Raw genomic sequence first — 20,853 nt, 5'->3', positions numbered from 1 at the left:
GGGGGAAGTGAGTTGGGTATTTTGTTAAGCCGGAGCGAGCAGTCCTCATCTGCTGTGAGCAGGGTCTAGATGTGTTCTCTGCTTCAGGGGAGGGGAGTGATCTCTAAGGGCTCAGGAGCATTTAGCTTTGCTGGCGATTGGAAGTGTGAAGAGTTGGCCGACCCTCTGGGGCCCAGGCCAGCAAGACCTGGGGCCGGGCATGGGCGGAGGCCAGAAATTCAGACCCCCGACTGTATTGTGGGCTAGGGTGGGGCGGCTGTGTTTGTTGTTTGTTTCCCCTTGGTTTCCTTCAGTTTGTAGTAAGGTTCCTTTTGAAATCCAGCCCCTCTTGGCTGTTCTACGAGTGCCTGGGATTGTTTTCTGTTTTGTCCGTCCAAACCAACCGGAGAGGAAATAATAGTAATAACCCTGGTGCTTTTAGGGTGCCTTACCATTTACAAAGTGCTGCGCCCAACTACCCTCCCAGGACCCCCTCTTGGTCCTGGGATGCCCAGGGGTCACCATTTTCATTTTACAGAGAAGAAAGTCAAGGCGCACAGAGGGTTAGTGACTTCTATGAGGTCAATCACTGATAAATGATAGCGTGGGGACTTGAACCCAGCAGAGCCAATGTTACATCCTGACTTTCCCCATCTGACAGCAGGGCCGTGGCTGCAGAGGGATGTGGTGAGAAGTCTGGAGAGGAAGCTCCAAGCCCCAGCTGGGCAACGTCCTCCCCTCAGCGGCTTGGAGAATTCTGCCCCCCATTTATTTAAAGGGTGCGTCCCCCACCTCACCCCGCCCCCTCTCTTCCTCCCTTGTCTCAATGACTGAGGTCCTCAATGAAACTGTGGGCCAGGAAGCAGATGGCATGGTGGGGAAGACCCTTGCATTGGAGTAAGAAAGATTCAGGTTCAAGTCTGGCTTCTGCTGCTCGTGGATTTGGAGCAGTCACTAACCTCCCCTCTGTGACCAGGAGAGACTTACACGTTGCTCAGTGGGTCTGTGTGAGGGCTGGGGCATAAGCCCCTCCTCACACAGGGCCTGCCTTCCAGAATCACATCTCCTCCCCCTGAGTCCCTGCCGCTCAGCGAAAACCCTGACTTCATCCAGGTGTTGGGAAAAAAAGCACCAGAGGTAGGTAGACCCTTCAACACTGAGGTGTGAATGACTGACACCCACTTGCCTGGAGAGAAAGGAAAGAACATTCCTGGTTGAGTGGGGCTCAGAGCCTGGAGAGGCCATAGGAAAAACTAGGACTCAGGTTTCCCTGCCTTGCATTTTCCACTGTGGGGATAAACTGACAGATGGTCCTCCTGCCTCCTCATTGGGAGGGAAAGAAACTCTCCTCAAATGAGGTGCTTCCTGGCCAGTACTCTTCCTCGGCATCCATGCACTTTGCTGCCCACCGCCTCCCAGCTTAAGCCCCAGTTTCAGAGTCTGATGGCATCATGTCTCCCATTGCCAGCAGGGGCTCCTCCTCCTTCGGAAGGAAATTAGGTCCACATTGGAAACCAGAGCGATAGAGGAAACTAAATGATGGGTTCATGTGTCTTGGTCCCCACCTGGACCAGGGGCTTTTCTCAGCGGCCCAGGCCCCAAGCTCAGTGCGCACGTCTACCACCACCCCCCTTGCTCCCTCTGCCCCAGCTTTCTCTCCGTCCTCCAACAGAGCAAGTTCATTCCTACCTCAGGACCTTTGTACTTGCTTCTCCTCTGCCTGGAATGCTGTGGTCCCACTTGATTCCATCTCACCATCGGACCTTTGCTCAAAAGTTACCTGCTCAGGGAAACCTTCCCTGATCACCTTCCTAAGATAGTACCCGCTCCCTACCTCCTCCCCACCCAGCCTCTCTTATCATAACACCTGGTTTATCGCACAGCATCTCTCCCCACCTGAGATGATCCTGCTTTCTACTGTAGTTTGTCTCCTCGCTTACTGTGCCCTCCCAGCAGAGCCCTTGGCTCCTTGTTCCCTGCTGTATCCCCAGTAACTAGCATCATGCTTGGCACATACTAGGCGCTCATGAAAGGCTGGGGGACATATTAGACCTGGGATGGATCCTAGGGTCACACATAAGTGAATAGAGGCTCAGAGAGAGGACGCGAGCTCCCCCTGGACACACAGTGAGGAAACTGTACAGCTGGAAGGAGAATCCAGCTTGGCTTGTTTGGGAGCCTGTGCTCTCAGGGTGGTGACGACCAGGATCCATAAGCCGCCAGCCGGACTCCCGCCCGCCCTGGACCGTTTCATCACTGAAGCCTGGGCCCCCGGCTGTGCTGGGGTTTGAACTTCCCATCCACGGCCCTGACACAGATGTGGCCAGCGGGAGCGTCCAGCACTATGTGCTGGGACAGCTGGCTGCCCTGGGGATCTGGTTTCACATGCTTTCTCTTTGATGTGGCCTTTTCATCCATCTGCTTATCTCTTAAAGCTCTGCCATCTCCCCACCCCCCAACCCCGCCCCAGGCCCTGCTTCCCCACAGCCTCCCCAGGGGACCCCACTCCATTGTTCTAGGATGGAGGCTCCCCTCCTGGAAGAGTGGGAGGCTGAGGGTCCTGCCCTGGGGAAGGCCAGTCCTGGAATCGCAGCTTCTCAGCCCAAATGGGACTTTTGCTCCCTTTTGAAAGCAAAATGATGGCCTGGCCACTGTCTGACCTTTAGGACAAAGCAGAAGTGCTTTAGAGGAGTGGTGCGTGTGCCTTAGTGGACGCAGGCTGTGCGCACACATGCGCACGTGTACACGGAGATTTACAAGGACTTGGAAGGCCTTGAGGCTGCTCACAGCCGCTCCCCTGTGCCCCGGAGCGCTTCAGCGAGGAACAGAGTCATCAGAAAGGCAGTGCTGCGCAGTGGTTAGGGGGTGGCTGCAGACGGCCTGGGTTGGAATCCTGGCCTTGCTGCTTATTAGCTGGGTGACCCCGGGCAGGTCCCCTCACCTCCATAGGCTGTCGTTAATGATTAAATCTCATACAGTTGTTGTGGGGATTAAATGAGTCAAAAAATACCTAAAAGTGCTTAAACCAGTGCCTGGCATGTGGTGAACAGTATACAAGACATATGAATGTTGGCTATTGTTATTATTTCAAAGTCAGAAAAAAAAGATAGGAAATGCTCCTGGCTCCCCTGTGCTGAGGGGCCGTGGATGAGGCAGAAATAGCCATGGCCTGGGACACTGGAGACCTGGGTGTGAATCCTGGCCAGCCCCTGACAAGATGTGTGACTGTGGGAAAGTCACTTCCTCTCTCTGGCCTCAGCTTCCTCATCTGTAAAATGGGGGCAGCAACACCAGCTAGGTCACCTCACAGTGTGACTGTGGGCAGGGACGTGTTTCAGCACCTGACCCACCCTGGACAATGGCTGGCCTCCTTGTGGAGAGACCAGTGGCCCAAGTTACCCAGGTTGAGCTTGGTGCAGTTCCCTTGGGTCACTGGACACTTGTACACGTCTCCTGTCTTCTGGTGGCCGTTGGTTTCCAGTGGAGCGCCGATGACCAACCTGGGAAGGAAAAGAAGACAAGTGAAGATGCTGGGGGAGGTTCTCCTTCCTGGCAAAGGATGGAACCTGCGGGGCAGTGTTGAGGGGAGAGTAGGGTAGGGAGGGCGAGAGGGAATCCTGGAGGGGCAGCCCACGCATACCCTCACACTCAGACCTTCGTCTCCCTGGAAGGGGGATGCTGTGGCCTATCCAGGCCCTTGCCAGGATCTGGAGACACAGAGATGAAGACCGCATGGGTCTGGCAACAAATGGGATGGAGGCCATCCCTGTGAGAAGAGGGCAGGGCAGACATCATGGAGGAGGTGTTCTTGAGCTGGGTCTTAACAGATGAATATGAGTTTGCTAGATGGTGGGACTGTGGTAATAGGGGTCATTCAGGCAGAGGAAGGATGATTTTGGCGTCTTGGCCATCTGCCACTACCTGTGGGTGGCCTCATTCCTCACCTTACATGAGTCTTTCAGCTGGTGACCCGGGGGCTGGGGCATCTTGCACAGTGTTCATGGCTGTCCCCTGAGGCACTAAGTCTTTGCTCAGGATGGGCAAGGCAGCCAGCCGGGCTAAAGAACGGCAGGGGGCAACCACCCAGCTGGGCCTTCTGCCTTGAGCCTATGCCTTTGTGACCTTGTTTGGAAAAAGGGTTTTTGCAATTGTAGTTAAGGATCTCAAGATGAGGTCATCCTGGATTACCTAGGTGGGCCCTAAATTCAATGATGTGTTCTTAAGGAGACACACAAAGGAGAGACCCAGAGAGAAAAGGAAGCCATGTGAAGATGGAGGCAGAGCTAGGAGTGAAGCTGCCGCAAGCCAAAGAATGCCTGGGACCATTGGAAGCTGGAAGAAGCAAGGAAGATTTCTCCTAGATCCTTTAGAGGAAGCACAGCCCTGCCGACGACCTGATTTTGGAGGTCTGGCCTCCAGACCTGTGAGAGAATAAACTTCTGTTTTGGGAAGCCATCTATCAATACTTTGTGCTAATTTGTTATGCACCCACTGGAAATTAACGCATGTTGCTTACATGCACACATATTTCTAGAGAAAGAGCGGCCACTCCCTCCTGACCTGGCCAAGCCCCGGCAGTGCCACCTCCCTCGGGGCCAGGGAGAATCCCACCACAACCTGGACAGCCCCCAGGCCCTCTCCTTAGAGTGCCCCAAAGCCCCCTCTATGTCTTATCCCTGGCCCACCAGCGGGCAGCACCACTGGAGGTGACCCAGAGTGGCCCAGCCAGGCAGCTGGAATCCCAGTGCTGATGTGAAGCAAAATCCTGAAATTGGGCACTGTGTCCCTTCAGCATCACCTGCCTCTGGCATATCTGGACCCCTCTAGGCTTTGGGTGTCAGTTCTGCTCTCAGCCACCATCCACCTGCTTGGCTCAGGCCCTGGTGCTAACAGCGAGTCAGGAACCACTCTCCCAGGCACAGCTGCACTGTCATGGCAGGAGATGCCATGGCTCACACAGCCCTGGAGGTCTCCCAGACCCCGAGGGGCACAGGGACATGTGACACATTGGGAGCGTGCAGACCTTTCTGTAGCCCTGCTCTCAGGACAACTTGCCACCCCCTGGAAACATGACCCAAAGAAGAAGCAATTGCTCGTTTTCTGGCTTAAGATGGTTGAGAGGGACGGACCTGGAGGTTCAGGCAACACGGGACTTAAGTAGCTTCTTGTGGTCAAATATCTCCCTGCCCGGCTCCCACCCACCTCTCTGTGCCGTCAGGAAAGAACTAAGGTCCGGTGTGGGAGTTAACAGAGCTCTGTTTGAAATTAGAGTCTATGTAATAAGAGCTGAGGTTTCTCCCCTGGGGACCAGATAATGACAGATTCTAAATATATCCGCTTATTAAGCATGCCGATTTTTGACTGGCAGGAATTAACTGGATTCATAAAATCTATTTGTCTAGACAATGTGATTTTTGGCTACTTAATTCTGCGAGTGATTGTGTGGTCAAGGCTGCTCCATTTTTTCCAGCCAAAAAAAAAAAAAGAGAGAGAGAGAGAGAAGGAGATGGGAGAGAGGTCAGTAAGGAAAGTTCGGGCTCCAAGGTTGCTTTTCTGGCTGCTCCCATTTTCAAGGTCAACCTGGTGTGTGACCAAGTGTCCCAGAGCAATGTTCCTTCTAGGACACCACTGCCTGATGGTGAGTGCTTTCTGGAAAGCATGCCTTCGAGGAACACCTCGCAGGGTGCCTCCGGGACAATCAGGCACAGCAAGTTCTAGATTAGAAAAAACAAAACCTGGCCATCTTCTAGAAAAGCGATGCCCGTGTGTCTTCTAGAAAACACTCCCGCTGCCTGACAAGGCAGACACCTCACAACTCTCCCCATTTTACAGAGTGGAACTCTTGAGGCCCCAAAGACAACTTGGTGGAGTCCCAATTACAGGGCAAGATCTTTGGGCTGAGATTCCAGGGCTGGGTGTTTCTTCATCCTGATTCTGTCACCAGCTTGCCGTGTGGCCTGGAGAAGTTCATTGACCTTGGTTTTCTTGGTCATGAAATAGGGTTAACAATTCCACTATTGCCTACTTCCTAGGGTCACCTAGGAGGTCACCTAGGGTCATCTGGGGAGCCACAGATGCCACAAGGCACTGACAAACAGAAAGGGGTATATCTAGGTAAGCTCCTAGATATAGGAGAGTCCACAAAAAGTCCACAAAGACTGGAGCCTTCCTAGAAGTCATCTGTCCTTGAAGTGGCCAACATATGACAATCTGGCAGTAAATACACCAAGTCGTCGTGACCCCAAATTTGCCTCAAGACCAGGCTGTGTCCTTTTCAAAGAACAAGGGCCACCCCCTACGTCCTATCCCCATTCTCCCAAACCTGATTCCTCTGGGGGTCCTTGGCACTTCATGAGGTAGCAGGACAGGGCTTACTGTTCCCATAGTACAGATGCAGAAACTGAGGCCTGGAGAGATGAGCTGACCCAGGCCCCACAATTTGTGGCAGAGCTGGCACTAGTTCTCCTGGGGCAGCTTTCTCTATGTTGTCCCAAATATTTTTTTGCCATGAAGGGAGGGTCTGGGTTAGCCGTCTTTGCTGTTCTTGATTCTTGGCATTATGTCTGCCTGTCGGGCTTGAGGTTTTGAGGATATGATTCAGTCTTGCTGTCGGGGGATAATGGCGAAGCACAGGGAAAATGTTTGTGTCACCACTGAGACCAGCCAAATTGCTCCTGAGTTCTGGCACCCCTGTCACTCCCGCGGCCTCAGCCTTATATAGCCATCTGCAGCCTCAGGGCCCGCTGTGCTTCTCAGGGGCTGGACACCCTACACCCTCTGGCATGGGCACCAGATGACCAACCCCAAAGGTCGTGGTGAGCACCAGGCCCTTTCCATGGGCTGTGTGCCGTGACTCACTGGCTGTGGGCTCCCGGCCTTCCTCCTACAGAGGCGGGGAGCAGGGCTGCTGCGGATGGGAGAATTGGCGGCAGGCTTCAGCCATAGCCCTGGAGGACCCTTCTCTAGTGGTTGCTTTCTAAGCAGGGCCTTGCCAAGGGAGGAGGCTCACTGTGGGGATGGCCACCTGAGGACGGCAGGATGTGGCCCCTCTGCATGCTAGGCTCCTGGGATCCCAGCATGACATAGCGTAGGAGAAGGGGCCCCTGCATCCCTACCTCACACCCTCTCCAACAAGGCCCAGTGGGGACCTTAGCCCTGGTTCCATCCTTCAAGGCAATTTAATCTCCAAACCTTTTAAATTGCACACTCTTATAAGGAAAAAAGGTAATGTGTACTCCCAATATATGTAAATTTGTATGTAAGTTATACCAGTGTACAGCTGGCAATCTGTGTATTGAATATCAGTAATCCTATTTTTTTCAGATAAAAGATAAACCTAAACAGAACTTGAATCGTTTTATTTCTGGGCTCCAGTATACTGTCCTGTGCATCCGCTATGGTGTGCAGACCCCACCCTTTAAGACCCAGCACACAAAGTCCCACCTGCTCCAGGAAACCCTCACTGATTAGACCAGGCTTTCCCACATAAACCAGTATGTGATCCCTGCTGACTGCTGTGGCCAGTGCTTTAGCGTCATAATTCCTTGAGGGCCAAGATGCCCTCATCTGCCCTGCCGCACTAATGTAGGGTGGTCTTGAAGCCCAGGGTAAAAGGTCCCCAGGGACGGTTCTGACCTTCTGTCTGACAGTCTACAGCAGCAGCAGCTTCAAGAGCTTTTAGCTTTGCCTCAGGCCTAAGAGGAGCCTCCAGATTCAGTGCCTGGAAAAAAGGTTGCCGAGAAATTGAATAGTTTCTGTGCGCAGATGTTCAATGCAGTGACCCAGCTCCTGTTTAAAGTCACTGTTGCTGGATTTTCCATTTCCCTCTTCCCAACAGTCCTCATTTCTGTTTGGGGATCTAGAAAATCTGGCTTCATTCCCAGTTGTAGGGACTGAGCATGTACTGCAGGCCAGGCCAGTGTTATCCCTGGACTGAAGGGATTGAGTAGGCCAATGATGTAAGTCACCCCAATCTCAGGACCTCCTCTTGGGCTTTAGGGACCAAAGTGGTCCCTTTTCTCTGGATGCCACAGTGTACAGATGTAGGGCGTGGAACTGCTAGCAGCCACCTTGCAATGATGAGGGGTATGAGAGAAGGAGGACTGAGAGAAGCATCAAGAGAAAAAGCTGAAGTCCCACTGATACTGTGAACCCCTGGATCAAACTATACCTGAAGGGTGACTGCTGCTGGACTTTTCAGATACATAAGCAATAACTACTTTTTACTGTATAAGTCTGAGTTAAGTTTTCAGGTATTTATAACTGAAAACATCCTAACTAGAATGAGCAAGGCAAAAAAAAAAAAAAGAAGCACATAGTTAAAATTACCCCTAGAAATTCCATATATTACCATACTATAAGAGGAACACAGTATCCAGGACCAATGAGAGAGGAGCAGATTCATAACCCCCTGCTCACGTTCCATCTGGGGTATATACTTACTGTGTGAGTGGTGGGCAGACTTGCCGACACCACGTATATTATTTCTCTCTGGTTGTTTAACTGAATGCATAAAACTGTCCCCTGGTCCAGCCTTGTGGGAACAGAAATCCTTTTGTTCTGTGTGCATCCCACTTAAAACAGCCCCTTGGACAGGGAGCCCTGCACTCCAGATGTTTCTAGTTACCTGGTAACTGGCCTTGCAGACCATCAGAGCTGGGAGGAAACGTGGAGGCTCCTCTCTCTAGGCTTGTCACATACCAACGAGGCATAGGAAGTATTGTGCATGAGGACTCAGAGGAGATGGTGGCAGAGCAGGACTGGTGCAGGGTGTCCTGACTCCCAGGGCGGTGCCCCCACCCAAGCCGTGGAGGCTGGAAAGCTTGGAGGCAGAGGCTGGCTCTGCTCCGCCTTTTACTGGCTGTGTCTGGGAAGGCAGGTGTGAACAGTTTAGCTCCCCAGCAGATGGGGCCGGCAGAAGCCATGGGAACAAAAAGGCCATCAGCTGTTGGGGAAGGAAAGAGGATATTTGCAACTGATGGGCCTGCCCCTGGAGAAGGTCCTGAGCCCAGGGACCAGCACGGACTGCCTAGGAAAGGCAAGATGTGGGTTGCATCCCCTCCCTGGTCAGCCTCTTTGCTCCTCTCCTCAAGACCTAGACCTTGCATCCCAGGAAATCCAATTATTACCAACAATTCTTTTCATTTTAGTGAATCCCTTTTGATGTGATTGACCTGCATTTGATTTTGATCACCAGGACAGCTTTGGAGCTGGAAGGGCAGATTGTATCTGAGGCTCAGAAGGTGGATGTAGCAAGCCTGTGGGGAGACACTGGTCAGTTTCGGAGCTGGGACTGCAAGTCCAGTGCTTCGTCCACCATTGTAAAGGACTGGGAAGCTCTGGGGGCTGGGCAGCACCCAGCATGGAGAGAGGGCCACCCTCCCTGGAGCCAGCCGGGCCTGCTCCCCAGGAGCCTCTTCCCTTTCTCACCTGTTCCCCTCTCCCAGCACCCCTCCTCCACTCAAACCCACTCCAGGCCCTTTGTTCCATTTCTCTCCTGGCTTCATTTCCTTCCCTGAAATCAGATCGGGGCATCAGGGAGGGCCTCCCACTTGAGGAGCAGAGAGCTCAAGGGAACAAAGAGAGACTATTCCTCTAGCGAGGCTGTTTCTCTCCTCTCTCCATGGAAAATGTAACCTCTTTCAGCCAGCTGAGTATGGTGGCTAATGTGTTCAAGATGGGGCTGGAGAAGTGCTGAGTGCAGCAAACCCTGGTCCTGGCTGGGGGTGGGGTGCGTAGGGAGAGCCCCTGACCCGGGACCTGTCGAGGGGGGTTGGCACCTCCAGGTCTCCCTGGGCTGGTTGGAGGGGCTTGTGGTTCACTGTGGCTCAGATGCCTGGCAGGGCTGGACTCCTGAGGAGGAGGAGTCCAGGAAAATGAGAACCCCTCTGTTTGCCAGCACATTCCTTACTCTCCCTGCCTCCATAAATCCCTCACCAGAGATGAGAATCCACTGGGTGTATTTAAACAACTATGTGTACTGTGATGGTTCATTGCATGTGTCAACCTGACTGGGCCAAGGGGTGCCCAGATATTTGGTCAAATACTAGGCTAGGTGTGTCTGTGAGGGTGCTTTTGGATGAAATTACCATTTAAATCTGTAGACTGAGTAAAGTAGATTGTCCTCCCCAATGAGGGTGAGCTTTGTCCAATCAGTTGAAGGCCCGAATAGAACAAAAATCCTGACCCTTCCCTGAATAAGAGAGAATCCTTTCTAACTGACTGCCTCCGAGCTGAGGCACTGGCTTTTTCTTACCTTGGCTCAAACTGAAGTGTCGGCTCTTCCTAGGTCTCTGGCCTGTTTGCTTTCAGACTGGAACTACACTATCAGCTCCCCTGGGTCTTCAATCTGCTGACTCAAACTGCAGATTTGGGGACTTGCCAGCCTCCATAATCCTATGAGCCAACTCCTTATAATCTCTCTCTTTCTTTTTCTATCTATCATCTATCTATCTATCTATCTATCATCTATCAGTTCTGTTTCTCTGAGGAACCCTGACTAACACAGTTACATAGTGCTTGTATGTTCTAAGGCCTTTACAGATATTATTTCATGCTGCTGATGACCCACACCCTCATTCATTCACTGAATCTTAAGCATCTACTGAGCTCCTACGAATGCACCAAGCACAGGGGGCACAATGGTGACCATGATGTGGTCTCTGCCTTCAGGAGACCTCCAGCCTAATAGAGGAGACAGGCAGGTCAACAGGCCGTTACAACACAGCAGTGGTTCTCAGAGTGGTTCCCAGCCCAGCAGCGTCCACCTCCCCTGGGAGCTTATCAGAAATGCAGCGTCTTCGGCCCTACCTGAGACCAACAAGGAAGGGAATCAGAAACTGGAGGTGGGGCCCAGCATCTGCGTGTTAACAAGCCCTCCAGGGGATGCAGATACTCACTCATGTTTGAGAAGCACCATGTAGGGGAAGCAGAGGCATGGCGACCACAACCCTCGCTGGGCTCAAAGCCCCAAATCCATTCCAGTATAATCCATCCCCTTCATCATGTCTTCTGAGGCTCTATATTATCTCACTGCTGCTCACCTGTCTGTCCCCACTTTTACCAAGGCTGCTATGAATGCTGGGCACAGCCGGGTCATCATTTAGGGCTCAGCTCCAATGTCACCTCCCCAAAGAGGCCTTTCCGGACCACCTGTCACTCCCCACCTCCCCACCCTGCCTTATCTTCCTCATAGCACTTTGCATTCTCGGATGCTGCCTTCTTCATATGCCTTTTAATCATCCTTAGCTCTCAGAATTTGATATGCAAGGGAGCTAGGACCTTGTTGGTCAGGTTTGCAGCTCTAAATACCCAGAACAGTGCCTGGCACAGAGTAGGTCCTCCAAATATAGTTGTTGAACAAATTAGCTAATCACCTGGCATAGTGGGACCGCTGCAATCTGATAGCCTGCAAATTGGGACCGCTGACAGCAAGCCCCCTTTTGTCTTCCAGTACCTGTTAACTCAGCTGGGAGAGAAGAAGAACCAGCTCTAGCAGAAGAACCAACAGACTGCCCATCCTGCCCTGAGACAAGGCTGTTAACTGTCCTGGGCCTCAGTGTTCTCATCTACCAAATGGGACTGAACCGTTGCCTGGGCTACTTACCACCCAGGGTTTCGAGGGTCATCAGAATCACCTGGGGAGTTACAAATGCAGATTTCTGGGCACAACCTCCAGAAGATTCTAATTCAGCCAGTTGGGGGATGGGACCTGGGAATCTATTTGTAGAAGCTCCCAGATGTGCAGACAGGATTGGGAGCCCTTGTATGAAAGATCTGCTGAAGAAGCAGATAGGACGCCCTTTGGACATGTGGAGAAACGTGTGTGTCTGGGGAATTTTTACTACATCTGGGGGTCATGACCACAGCAACCTCCTTGACTGTCTAGGAATGATCCAGGATTGGATTTTCAAAAAATTTTGTTTTGTTTCTTTTGGTCACAAGAAAACACATAAGAAATACTTTAACTGGTACAAAAAAGTAGTAACATTTAAAAAGTATTATTTAAGAATTTTTTTAGATTATAAAAATAATACATGCTTGTTTAATGTTCATAGCACAGAACTGTGCAAAGTATAATGTGCAAGGCTTTTTTCACTTCCCTTCTTAACCCAGCCCTCTACAGATAACTACCATTAGCAGCAGGGATGCAGAAAACCTTCTAAGAGTTTATGTAGGAAATTTAAAAAAATGAAATCATTCTACACACATGGTTCTGCAGTGTGCTTTTTTCACTTAATTATTTTATACTTTCCATGTCAGTATATATCAATTCCACACTTAGACCTGGCCACTGGGGCCCCTGCCCTGGGCCCTGCACTGACCCTTCTCTGGCTGTTCCTCTTTCTATGGGGTGAGGAGTCCTAGGGGTCAAGGGGACAGGCACCTAGAGCCCACATCCCCCCACTCTGGGTCACTGGGATGCCAGAGTCTCCTGCTTCAACAGCTCAGGACAGGCTTCTTCCCTGGATCTGTCTTTCTGATGGTGAATCATACCACTGATGGGGTACCAAGGAGTGGCTGCTTGCTGGGGGTGTGGACAGAGCTTGGATGTATAGGGTGGGGTGTCCACACATGTGAGGCCCCTTGATCACCAAGAGGGAACTATAGGTGGGAAGAAAAGATGGTGGGCTGTGGGCTGGAGCCCCCGTTTGTTTTCTTGACTCAGGCCCCTTGGATGTGAGGGGCGGCCCTGGTATAGATGGATAGTATAGCTCTGCCTCATCCTTTATACCGTTTGCACAGTGTTATTTTTTTGTTTTTAATCATTCTCCTATTGATGGATATTTAAATAGTTTCATCCCTTTTCCTATTGATAACTGTTTAGGTGCTTTAAAAATTTTTTCCCATTGCACAAGGCCTTTATCAATACGAATGAATAAAAACCCGCCTGTGCACCAGTGGCGATGCATAGCAGTGCCAGGAGTGGGTACAAAGCATGTGCCTGTCACCGTGCAGGCTGGCCCCAGAGCTGCCCTGTCATCTTGGGCACAGAGCCCGCTGACAAGCATCATCACAGCTGTTGATTTCACAAGATTGGCTCTCTGCCTTGTTCCTGGAAACTTCTGGGTCCACCTCAGCTTACATCCAGACAGCATTTTCCCCCTGATGTGCAGAAGTACTTAAAACAGAAGAGCAAAGAGGGAGGGAAGGTGACTGCAAAGCACATTTTCAACCCATTTGAAGGGAAAATGAGATCCTGACCCACTGACCGTCAAAAAGAGAGTGGCCAGTTTGTGCCATCTAGCTCAATGCCCTCCCCTCCTCACAGCCTGATGCCAAGTCTCACAGGGCTGCTGTCCTTTTTTCACCACACCTGGCATTCTCATTCCTGCCTCTGTGCGTGCGGTCCCCTCATCCCAAACCGCTGAACTGGCTCCATTCCACTCCAGTTCCACTGAACTGGCTTCAGTGCCTCTTCCTCCAGGAAGCACCCCTTGATCTCTCAGCTGAAAGCTCTCCCTCAGTTCCCGTGATGCTTTGTACCTCTCTTGTCTGTTTTTTTCTCTCCTTTAGATAATCTGCCTCTAGATAGCAGAGAGAGACCGTGATCCATCTTTAAATTTCCCCCTCAGTGCTGGTCAAAGTACCTTGAACACAGTCAAGGCTCAATAACTGTTTGTTGAGTGAAAATGAGGAGGCTGCTCATTTTTCAAAGACAAGCTGAATCTTCACTCTGCTTGGGATGTAGCTGGGAGCAGAGCTGGGCTGAGCTCTTCTGGGTGCCATCTGCAGAGGGACCACCAACCTTGGGGTGCCCTTGGCCCAGCTCTCCCCAGGAAAGTGGCTGTGGTCTGATGTCCCTCCAGAGAGGCTGTGTCCACAGTGTAAAAATCCCTTCTCTTTTCAAAATGTCTGATAAACTCTTGCTTGTTTTTCCAAGTCATGCTGAGTCTCCCCTCCCCCCGTCCCCCCCAGTTTTATCACAACTCTTTCCTCTGGAAATGAAACGTAAACATAGCAATAGTGTGGGCAGATGTTTCTCAGTGGAATGTATAGTTTTAATTTCTTGGTATGTGTCTCTTCTGCATCCTGGGTGGGCCTGTTTCCTTTGGCTCATAATTAGGATGGTGATAGTTTGTATGTGACCAGTGTACACGCCGAACTGCTTGTTTCATCCTACCCACAGCCAGGGGAGGCAGCCAGACGAGGAGAGGTAGTCCCATCAGACTGCAGAAGAAAACAAGGCCCAGAGAATGTCCAGATTCTCTGGGTAGAGGCTGAGGCACGACTGGGACACCCGGTATTCTGATTGTGTCCATGGTTCTTTCCACCAGCCACGTGGACTCAGATGAGGTCAAACAAGAGGAGAGGGCCTGGAGGCGAAAGGACAGATACTCTTTTTCCGTCCTGGACCTGTTGACCTGTCTGTGGTGAGCTCTGATCTATTCCCGGATGGGCTAAGTGATCTGGGGTGATCCACCTGCCCTCTCTGGGCATCAGTTTCCTCATCTGTACAAAGAGACGCTTGGACAATTTCAATCCAAATAAATAGTTATTGAGCCCTTGCTCTGTGCCAGGCACTATGGACTGAAGGCGAATGAAGCATAGTTTACACCCTTAGTGGTGTGGTGGGGCTGAGAGTGTGGAGAACATTGTTGCGAGATGGGGCGGGGGCGGGGCACAGAGGAGGAGCCCTCGCTCAGACATCTGGGAAGGCTTCCTGGAGCAGGCAACTCCTGGATGGAGGCTCCCAGGTAGATAGATGTCATTCAGGTGAAGAAGGGGCTGAGTCCTGCAGGGAGGACTGACAGCTGGGTCCTGATGGTGCCAGCACTTAAGTGCGTTATCTAACGTGTCTTCCGCGGTGAAGGCTGGGCCTGGGAGGGACAGACAAGTCCCCGTCTTCACAGAGCTTGTGGTGGAGTCATTCTCAAAACAGGCTCGCATCACTCATTCCTTGTCTTCCTCGCCACCCACACCTCCCTGACATTCCAAATCTGCTCCATTCTCCCCTCACTTGCCCAGAGAACTCTACATAAGTGGCCTGAAGTCTAGACAGATGGTTAGATGCCTACCTGGTTGAGAAGCATCACATTGTCCCCCCTCATCAGGTCATCCCTACCTGCTTTCTGGTCTCTATATTCCTGCCATTGGTCACTCCTTTGGATTCAGGCAGTGAGGGTCACTCTCCACATAAGCCTGGAAAGGAGCTAACCCCTGAATGCATGGGAACTCACAGACTCTTAAAAAAGGATTTAGTGGTTTCAGAACCTGGCTGGGCATTAGACTTGCCTGGGGATGTTTAAAAGTATAGATTCCTAACTCTAGAGAGTCTGATTTTGTTGTCTTGGATTGGGCTGAGGAATCTGTATTCTTTTTTAACTTTCACAGGCAATTCTATTCTGCCAGCTTCGGGAGTCCCTAGATTATATTATCAGGTGATCATCAGGCTTTGAAATAATGGAATTGGGGACAGGGTGCCCCAATAAGAAGAGTTGACAAAAGTGGGTCATGCGTTCATCTACTTTCAAAGCACTTTATATAAACAAGTAAATAAATGAAAGCATGCAAGCACGAATGTTTGGGGGGCTGTGTTTAGTATGTGTCAGGGATCGTGCTAGGCGCTTCCCCTGACATTAACTTACTTAATCCTCGCAAGAGTCCTGTGAGAGAGAGACAGCAGTCTTGTGTTGAAGCTGAGGAAACTGTAGCCCAGAGAAGCTAGGTCACTCACCCAGGTCACACAGCTGGCTAAGGGGCAGCTCCTTGGCCTCTCTCTCCCTCCTGGTCCTCTCCCCATCTCTGGGGGGTGGATGGGGTGTAGGAGAGCAGAGTACACAGAAGCCAGCCCTGTGTTACATCAGGGAGCCCTGAGCTGCCTCGGGGAATCATTGACTCTGCCGAATCCTTCGAAGTACTTTCTTCAGTTGGGTTAAAGCTCAGATTGCTTTCTCTCCTCCCCCTTCCGGACCGTGAGTAACGGCTACTCTGACAGCATTACTCTCATTTTGAGAAGCCATGAAGAAACAAAGGCTGAGGACTCACTTGAACCACTGGAGAGCGAAGGCTGTCATGACATTTTTGGAAACGTCCTCCTCCTTGGGTTACAAAATCCTTGGCTCACGTGTGGCTGACAGGGTCTTGGTGCTCTGGCCAGGTGTCAGGCCTGTGCTTCTGAGGTGGGAGAGCCGAGTTCAGGACATTGGTCCACCAGAGACCTCCCGGCTCCACGTAATATCAAACGGCAAAAGTTCTCCCAGAGATCTCCATCTCAACGCTAAGACCCAGCTCCACTCAATGACCAGCAAGCTACAGTGCTGGACACCCTATGCCAAACAATTAGCAAGACAGGAACACAACCCCACCCATTAGCAGAGAGGCTGCCTAAAATCATAATAAGGTCACAGACACCCCAAAATATACTACCGGATGCGGTCCAGCCCACCAGAAAGACAAGATACAGCCTCATCCACCAGAACACAGGCACCAGTCCCCTCCACCAGGAAGCCTACAAAACCCACTAAATGAACCTTAGCCACTGGGGGCAGACACCAAAAACAAAAGGAACTGCAAACCTGCAGCCTGTGAAAAGGAGACCCAAACACAGTAAGTTAAGCAAAATGAGAAGACAGAGAAACACACAGCAGATGAAGGAGCAAGGTAAAAACCCATCAGACCAAACAAATGAAGAGGAAATAGGCAGTCTACCTGAAAAAGAATTCAGAGTAATGATAGTAAAGATGATCCAAAATCTTGGAAATAGAATGGAGAAAATACAAGAAACGTTTAACAAGAAGAACTAAAGAGCAAACAAACAATGATGAACAACACAATAAATGAAATTAAAAATTCTCTAGAAGGAATCAATAGCAGAATAACTGAGGCAGAAGAACAGATAAGTGACCTGGAAGATAAAATAGTGGAAATAACTACCTCAGAGCAGAATAAAGAAAAAAGAATGAAAAGAATTGAGGACACTCTCAGAGACCTCTGGGACAACATTAAACACACCAACATTAGAATTATAGGGGTCCCAGATGAAGAAGAGAAAAAGAAAGGGACTGAGAAAATATTTGAGGAGATTATAGTTGAAAACTTCCCTAATATGGGAAAGGAAATAGTCAATCAAGTCCAGGAAGCACAGAGAGTCCCATACAGAATAAATCCAAGGAGAAACATGCCAAGACACATATTAATCAAACTATCAAAAATTAAATACCAAGAAAAAATATTAAAAGCAGCAAGGGAAAAACAACAAATAACATACAAAGGAATTCCCATAAGGTTAACAGCTGATCTTTCAGCAGAAACTCTGCAAGCCAGAAGGGAGAGTTGAGGACATATATGGCAGGACATATTTAAAGTGATGAAAGGGAAAAACCTATAACCGAAATTACTCTACCCAGCAAGCATCTCATACAGATTTGCGGAGAAATTAGAACCTTTATAGACAAGGAAAAGCTAAGAGAATTCAGCACATCCAAACCAGCTTTACAACAAATGCTAAAGGAACTTCTCTAGGCAGGAAACACAAGAGAAGGAAAAGACCTACAATAACAAACCCAAAACAGTTAAGAAAATGGTAATAGGAACATACATATCGATAACTACCTTAAATGTAAATGGATTAAATGCTCCAACCAAAAGACATAGACTGGCTGAATGGATACAAAAACAAGACCCATATATATGCTGTCTACAACAGACCCACTTCAGACCTAAGGACACATACAGATGGAAAGTGAGGGGATGGAAAAAGATATTCCATGCAAATGGAAATCAAAAGAAAGCTGGAGTAGCAATTCTCATATCAGACAGAATAGACTTTAAAATAAAGACTATTACAAGAGACAAAGAAGGACACTACATAATGATCAAGGGATCAATCCAAGAAGAGGATATAACAATTGTAAATATTTATGCACACAACATAGGAATGCCTCAATACATAAGGCAAATGCTAACAGCCATAAAAGGGGAAATCGACAGATTTCATAGTAGGGGACTTTAACACCCCACTTTCACCAATGGACAGATCATCCAAAATGAAAATAAATAAGGAAACACAAGCTTTAAATGATACATTAAACAAGATGGACTTAATTGATATTTATAAGACATTCCATTCAAAAAACAACAGAATACACTTTCTTCTCAAGTGCTCATGGAACATTCTCCAGGATAGATCATATCTTGGGTCACAAATCAAGCCTTGGTAAATTTAAAAACATTGAAATCGTATCAAGTATCTTTTCCGACCACAACGCTATGAGACTAGATATCAATTACAGGAAAAAAAATCTGTAAAAAATACAAATACATGGAGGCTAAACAATACACTACTAAATAACCAAGAGATCACTGAAGAAATCAAAGAGGAAATCAAAAAATACCTAGAAACAAATGACAATGAAAACACGATGACCCAAAACCTATGGGATGCAGCAAAAGCAGTTCTAAGAGGGAAGTTTATAGCAATACAATCCTACCTCAAGAAACAAGAAACATCTCAAATAAACAACCTAACCTTATACCTAAAGCAATTAGAGAAAGAAGAACAAAAAAAAACCCCCCCAAAGTTAGCAGAAGGAAAGAAATCATAAAGATTAGATCAGAAATAAATGAAAAAGAAACGAAGGAAACAATAGCAAATTTCAATAAAACTAAAAGCTGGTTCTTTGAGAAGATAAACAAAATTGATAAACCATTAGCCAGACTCATCAAGAAGAAAAGGGAGAAGACTCAAATCAATAGAATTAGAAATGAAAAAGGAGAAGTAACAACTGATCCTGCAGAAATACAAAGGATCATGAGAGATTACTACAAGCAACTCTATGCCAATAAAATGGACAACCTGGAAGAAATGGACAAATTCTTAGAAAAGCATAACCTTCCGAGACTGAACCAGGAAGAAATAGAAAATATAAACAGACCAATCACAAGCACTGAAATTGAGACTGTGATTAAAAATCTTCCAACAAACAAAAGTCCAGGACCAGATGGCTTCCCAGGCGAATTCTATCAAACATTTACAGAAGAGCTAACACCTATCCTTCTCAAACTCTTCCAAAATATAGCAGAGGGAGGAACACTCCCAAACTCCTTCTACGAGGCCACCATCACCCTGATACCAAAACCAGACAAAGATGTCACAAAGAAAGAAAACTACAGGCCAATATCACTGATGAACATAGATGAAAAAATCCCCAATAAAATACTAGCAAACAGACTCCAACAGCACATTAAAAGGATCATATACCATGATCAAGCGGGATTTAGCACACTAATTCAAGGGTTCTTCAATATACGCAAATCAATCAATGTGATAATCCATATTAACAAATTGAAGGAGAAAAACCATATGATAATCTCAATAGATGCAGAAAAAGCTTTTGACAAAATTCAACACCCATTTATGATAAAAACCCTCCAGAAAGTAGGCATAGAGGGAACTTACCTCAACATAATAAAGGCCATATATGCCAAACCCACAGCCAACATCGTTCTCAATGGTGAAAAACTGAAACCATTTCCACTAAGATCAGGAACAAGACAAGGTTGTCCACTCTCACCACTATTATTCAACACAGTTTTGGAAGTTTTAGCCACAGCAATCAGAGAAGAAAAAGAAATAAAAGGAATCCAAATTGGAAAAAAGTAAAGCTGTCACTGTTTGCAGATGACATGATAGTATATAGAGAATCCTAAAGATGCTACCAGAAAACTATTAGAGCTAATCAATGAATTTGGTAAAGTAGCAGGATACAAAATTAATGCACAGAAATCTCTTGCATTCCTATACACTAATGATGAAAAATCTGAAAGAGAAATTAAGGAAACACTCCCATTTACCACTGCAACAAAAAGAATCAAATACTTAGGAATAAACCTACCTAAGGAGACAAAAGACCTGTATGCAGAAAACTATAAGACACTGATGAAAGAAATTAAAGATGATACAAACAGATGGAGAGATATACCATGTTCTTGGATTGGAAGAATCAACATTGTGAAAATGACTATACTACCCAAAGCAATCTACCGATTCAATGCAACCCCTATCAAACTACCAATGGCATTTTTCACAGAACTAGAACAAAACATTTCACAATTTGTATGGAAACACAAAAGACCCCAAATAGCCAAAGCAATCTTGAGAAAGAAAAATGGAGCTGGAGGAATCAGGCTCCCGGACTTCAGACTATACTACAAAGCTACAGTAATCAAGACACTATGGTACTGGCACAAAAACAGAAATATAGATCCATGGAACAGGATAGAAAGCCCAGAGATAAACCCACACCCTATGGTCACATTATTTTTGATAAAGGAGGCAAGAATATACAATGGAGAAAAGACAGCCTCTTAAATAATTGGTGCTGGGAAAACTGGACAGCTACATGTAAAAGAATGAAATTAGAACACTCCCTAACACCATACACAAAAATAAACTCAAAATGGATTAAAGACCTAAATGTAAGGCCAGACACTATGAAACTCTTAGAGGAAAACATAGGCAGAACACTCTATGACATAAATCACAGCAAGATCCTTTTTGACCCACCTCCTAGAGTAATGGAAATAAAAACAAAAATAAACAAATGGGACCTAATGAAACTTCAAAGCTTTTGCACAGCAAAGGAAAACATAAGCAAGACGAAAAGACAACCCTCAGAATGGGAGAAAATATTTGCAAATGAAGCAACTGACAAAGGATTAATCTCCAAAATTTACAAGCAGCTCATGCAGCTCAATATCAAAAACCAAACAACCCAATCCAAAAATGGGCAGAAGACCTAAATAGACATTTCTCCAAAGAAGTATACAGATTGCCAACACACACATGAAAGGATGCTCAACATCACTAATCATTAGAGAAATGCAAATCAAAACTACAATGAGGTATCACCTCACACCAGTCAGAATGGCCAT

The 20,853-nt window shown here is 48.1% G+C and overlaps 1 protein-coding gene across 1 annotated transcript in view; it reads right to left on the bottom strand.

The window, feature by feature from the left end:
• ITGA11 (integrin subunit alpha 11) overlaps positions 1 to 20,853 on the bottom strand; it is a 127,176-nt gene that overhangs the window by 59,996 nt on the left and 46,327 nt on the right. Inside the window, exon 3 of the mRNA XM_061181966.1 lies at positions 3,379 to 3,479. Coding sequence (XP_061037949.1) covers positions 3,379 to 3,479 — 101 coding nt within the window. The remainder of the gene's footprint in view (positions 1 to 3,378; positions 3,480 to 20,853) is intronic.

This window comes from Eubalaena glacialis, chromosome 2, assembly GCF_028564815.1.
Source record: "Eubalaena glacialis isolate mEubGla1 chromosome 2, mEubGla1.1.hap2.+ XY, whole genome shotgun sequence".
NCBI lineage: Eukaryota > Metazoa > Chordata > Mammalia > Artiodactyla > Balaenidae > Eubalaena > Eubalaena glacialis.
This window is presented reverse-complemented; position numbering and strand designations above follow the sequence as displayed.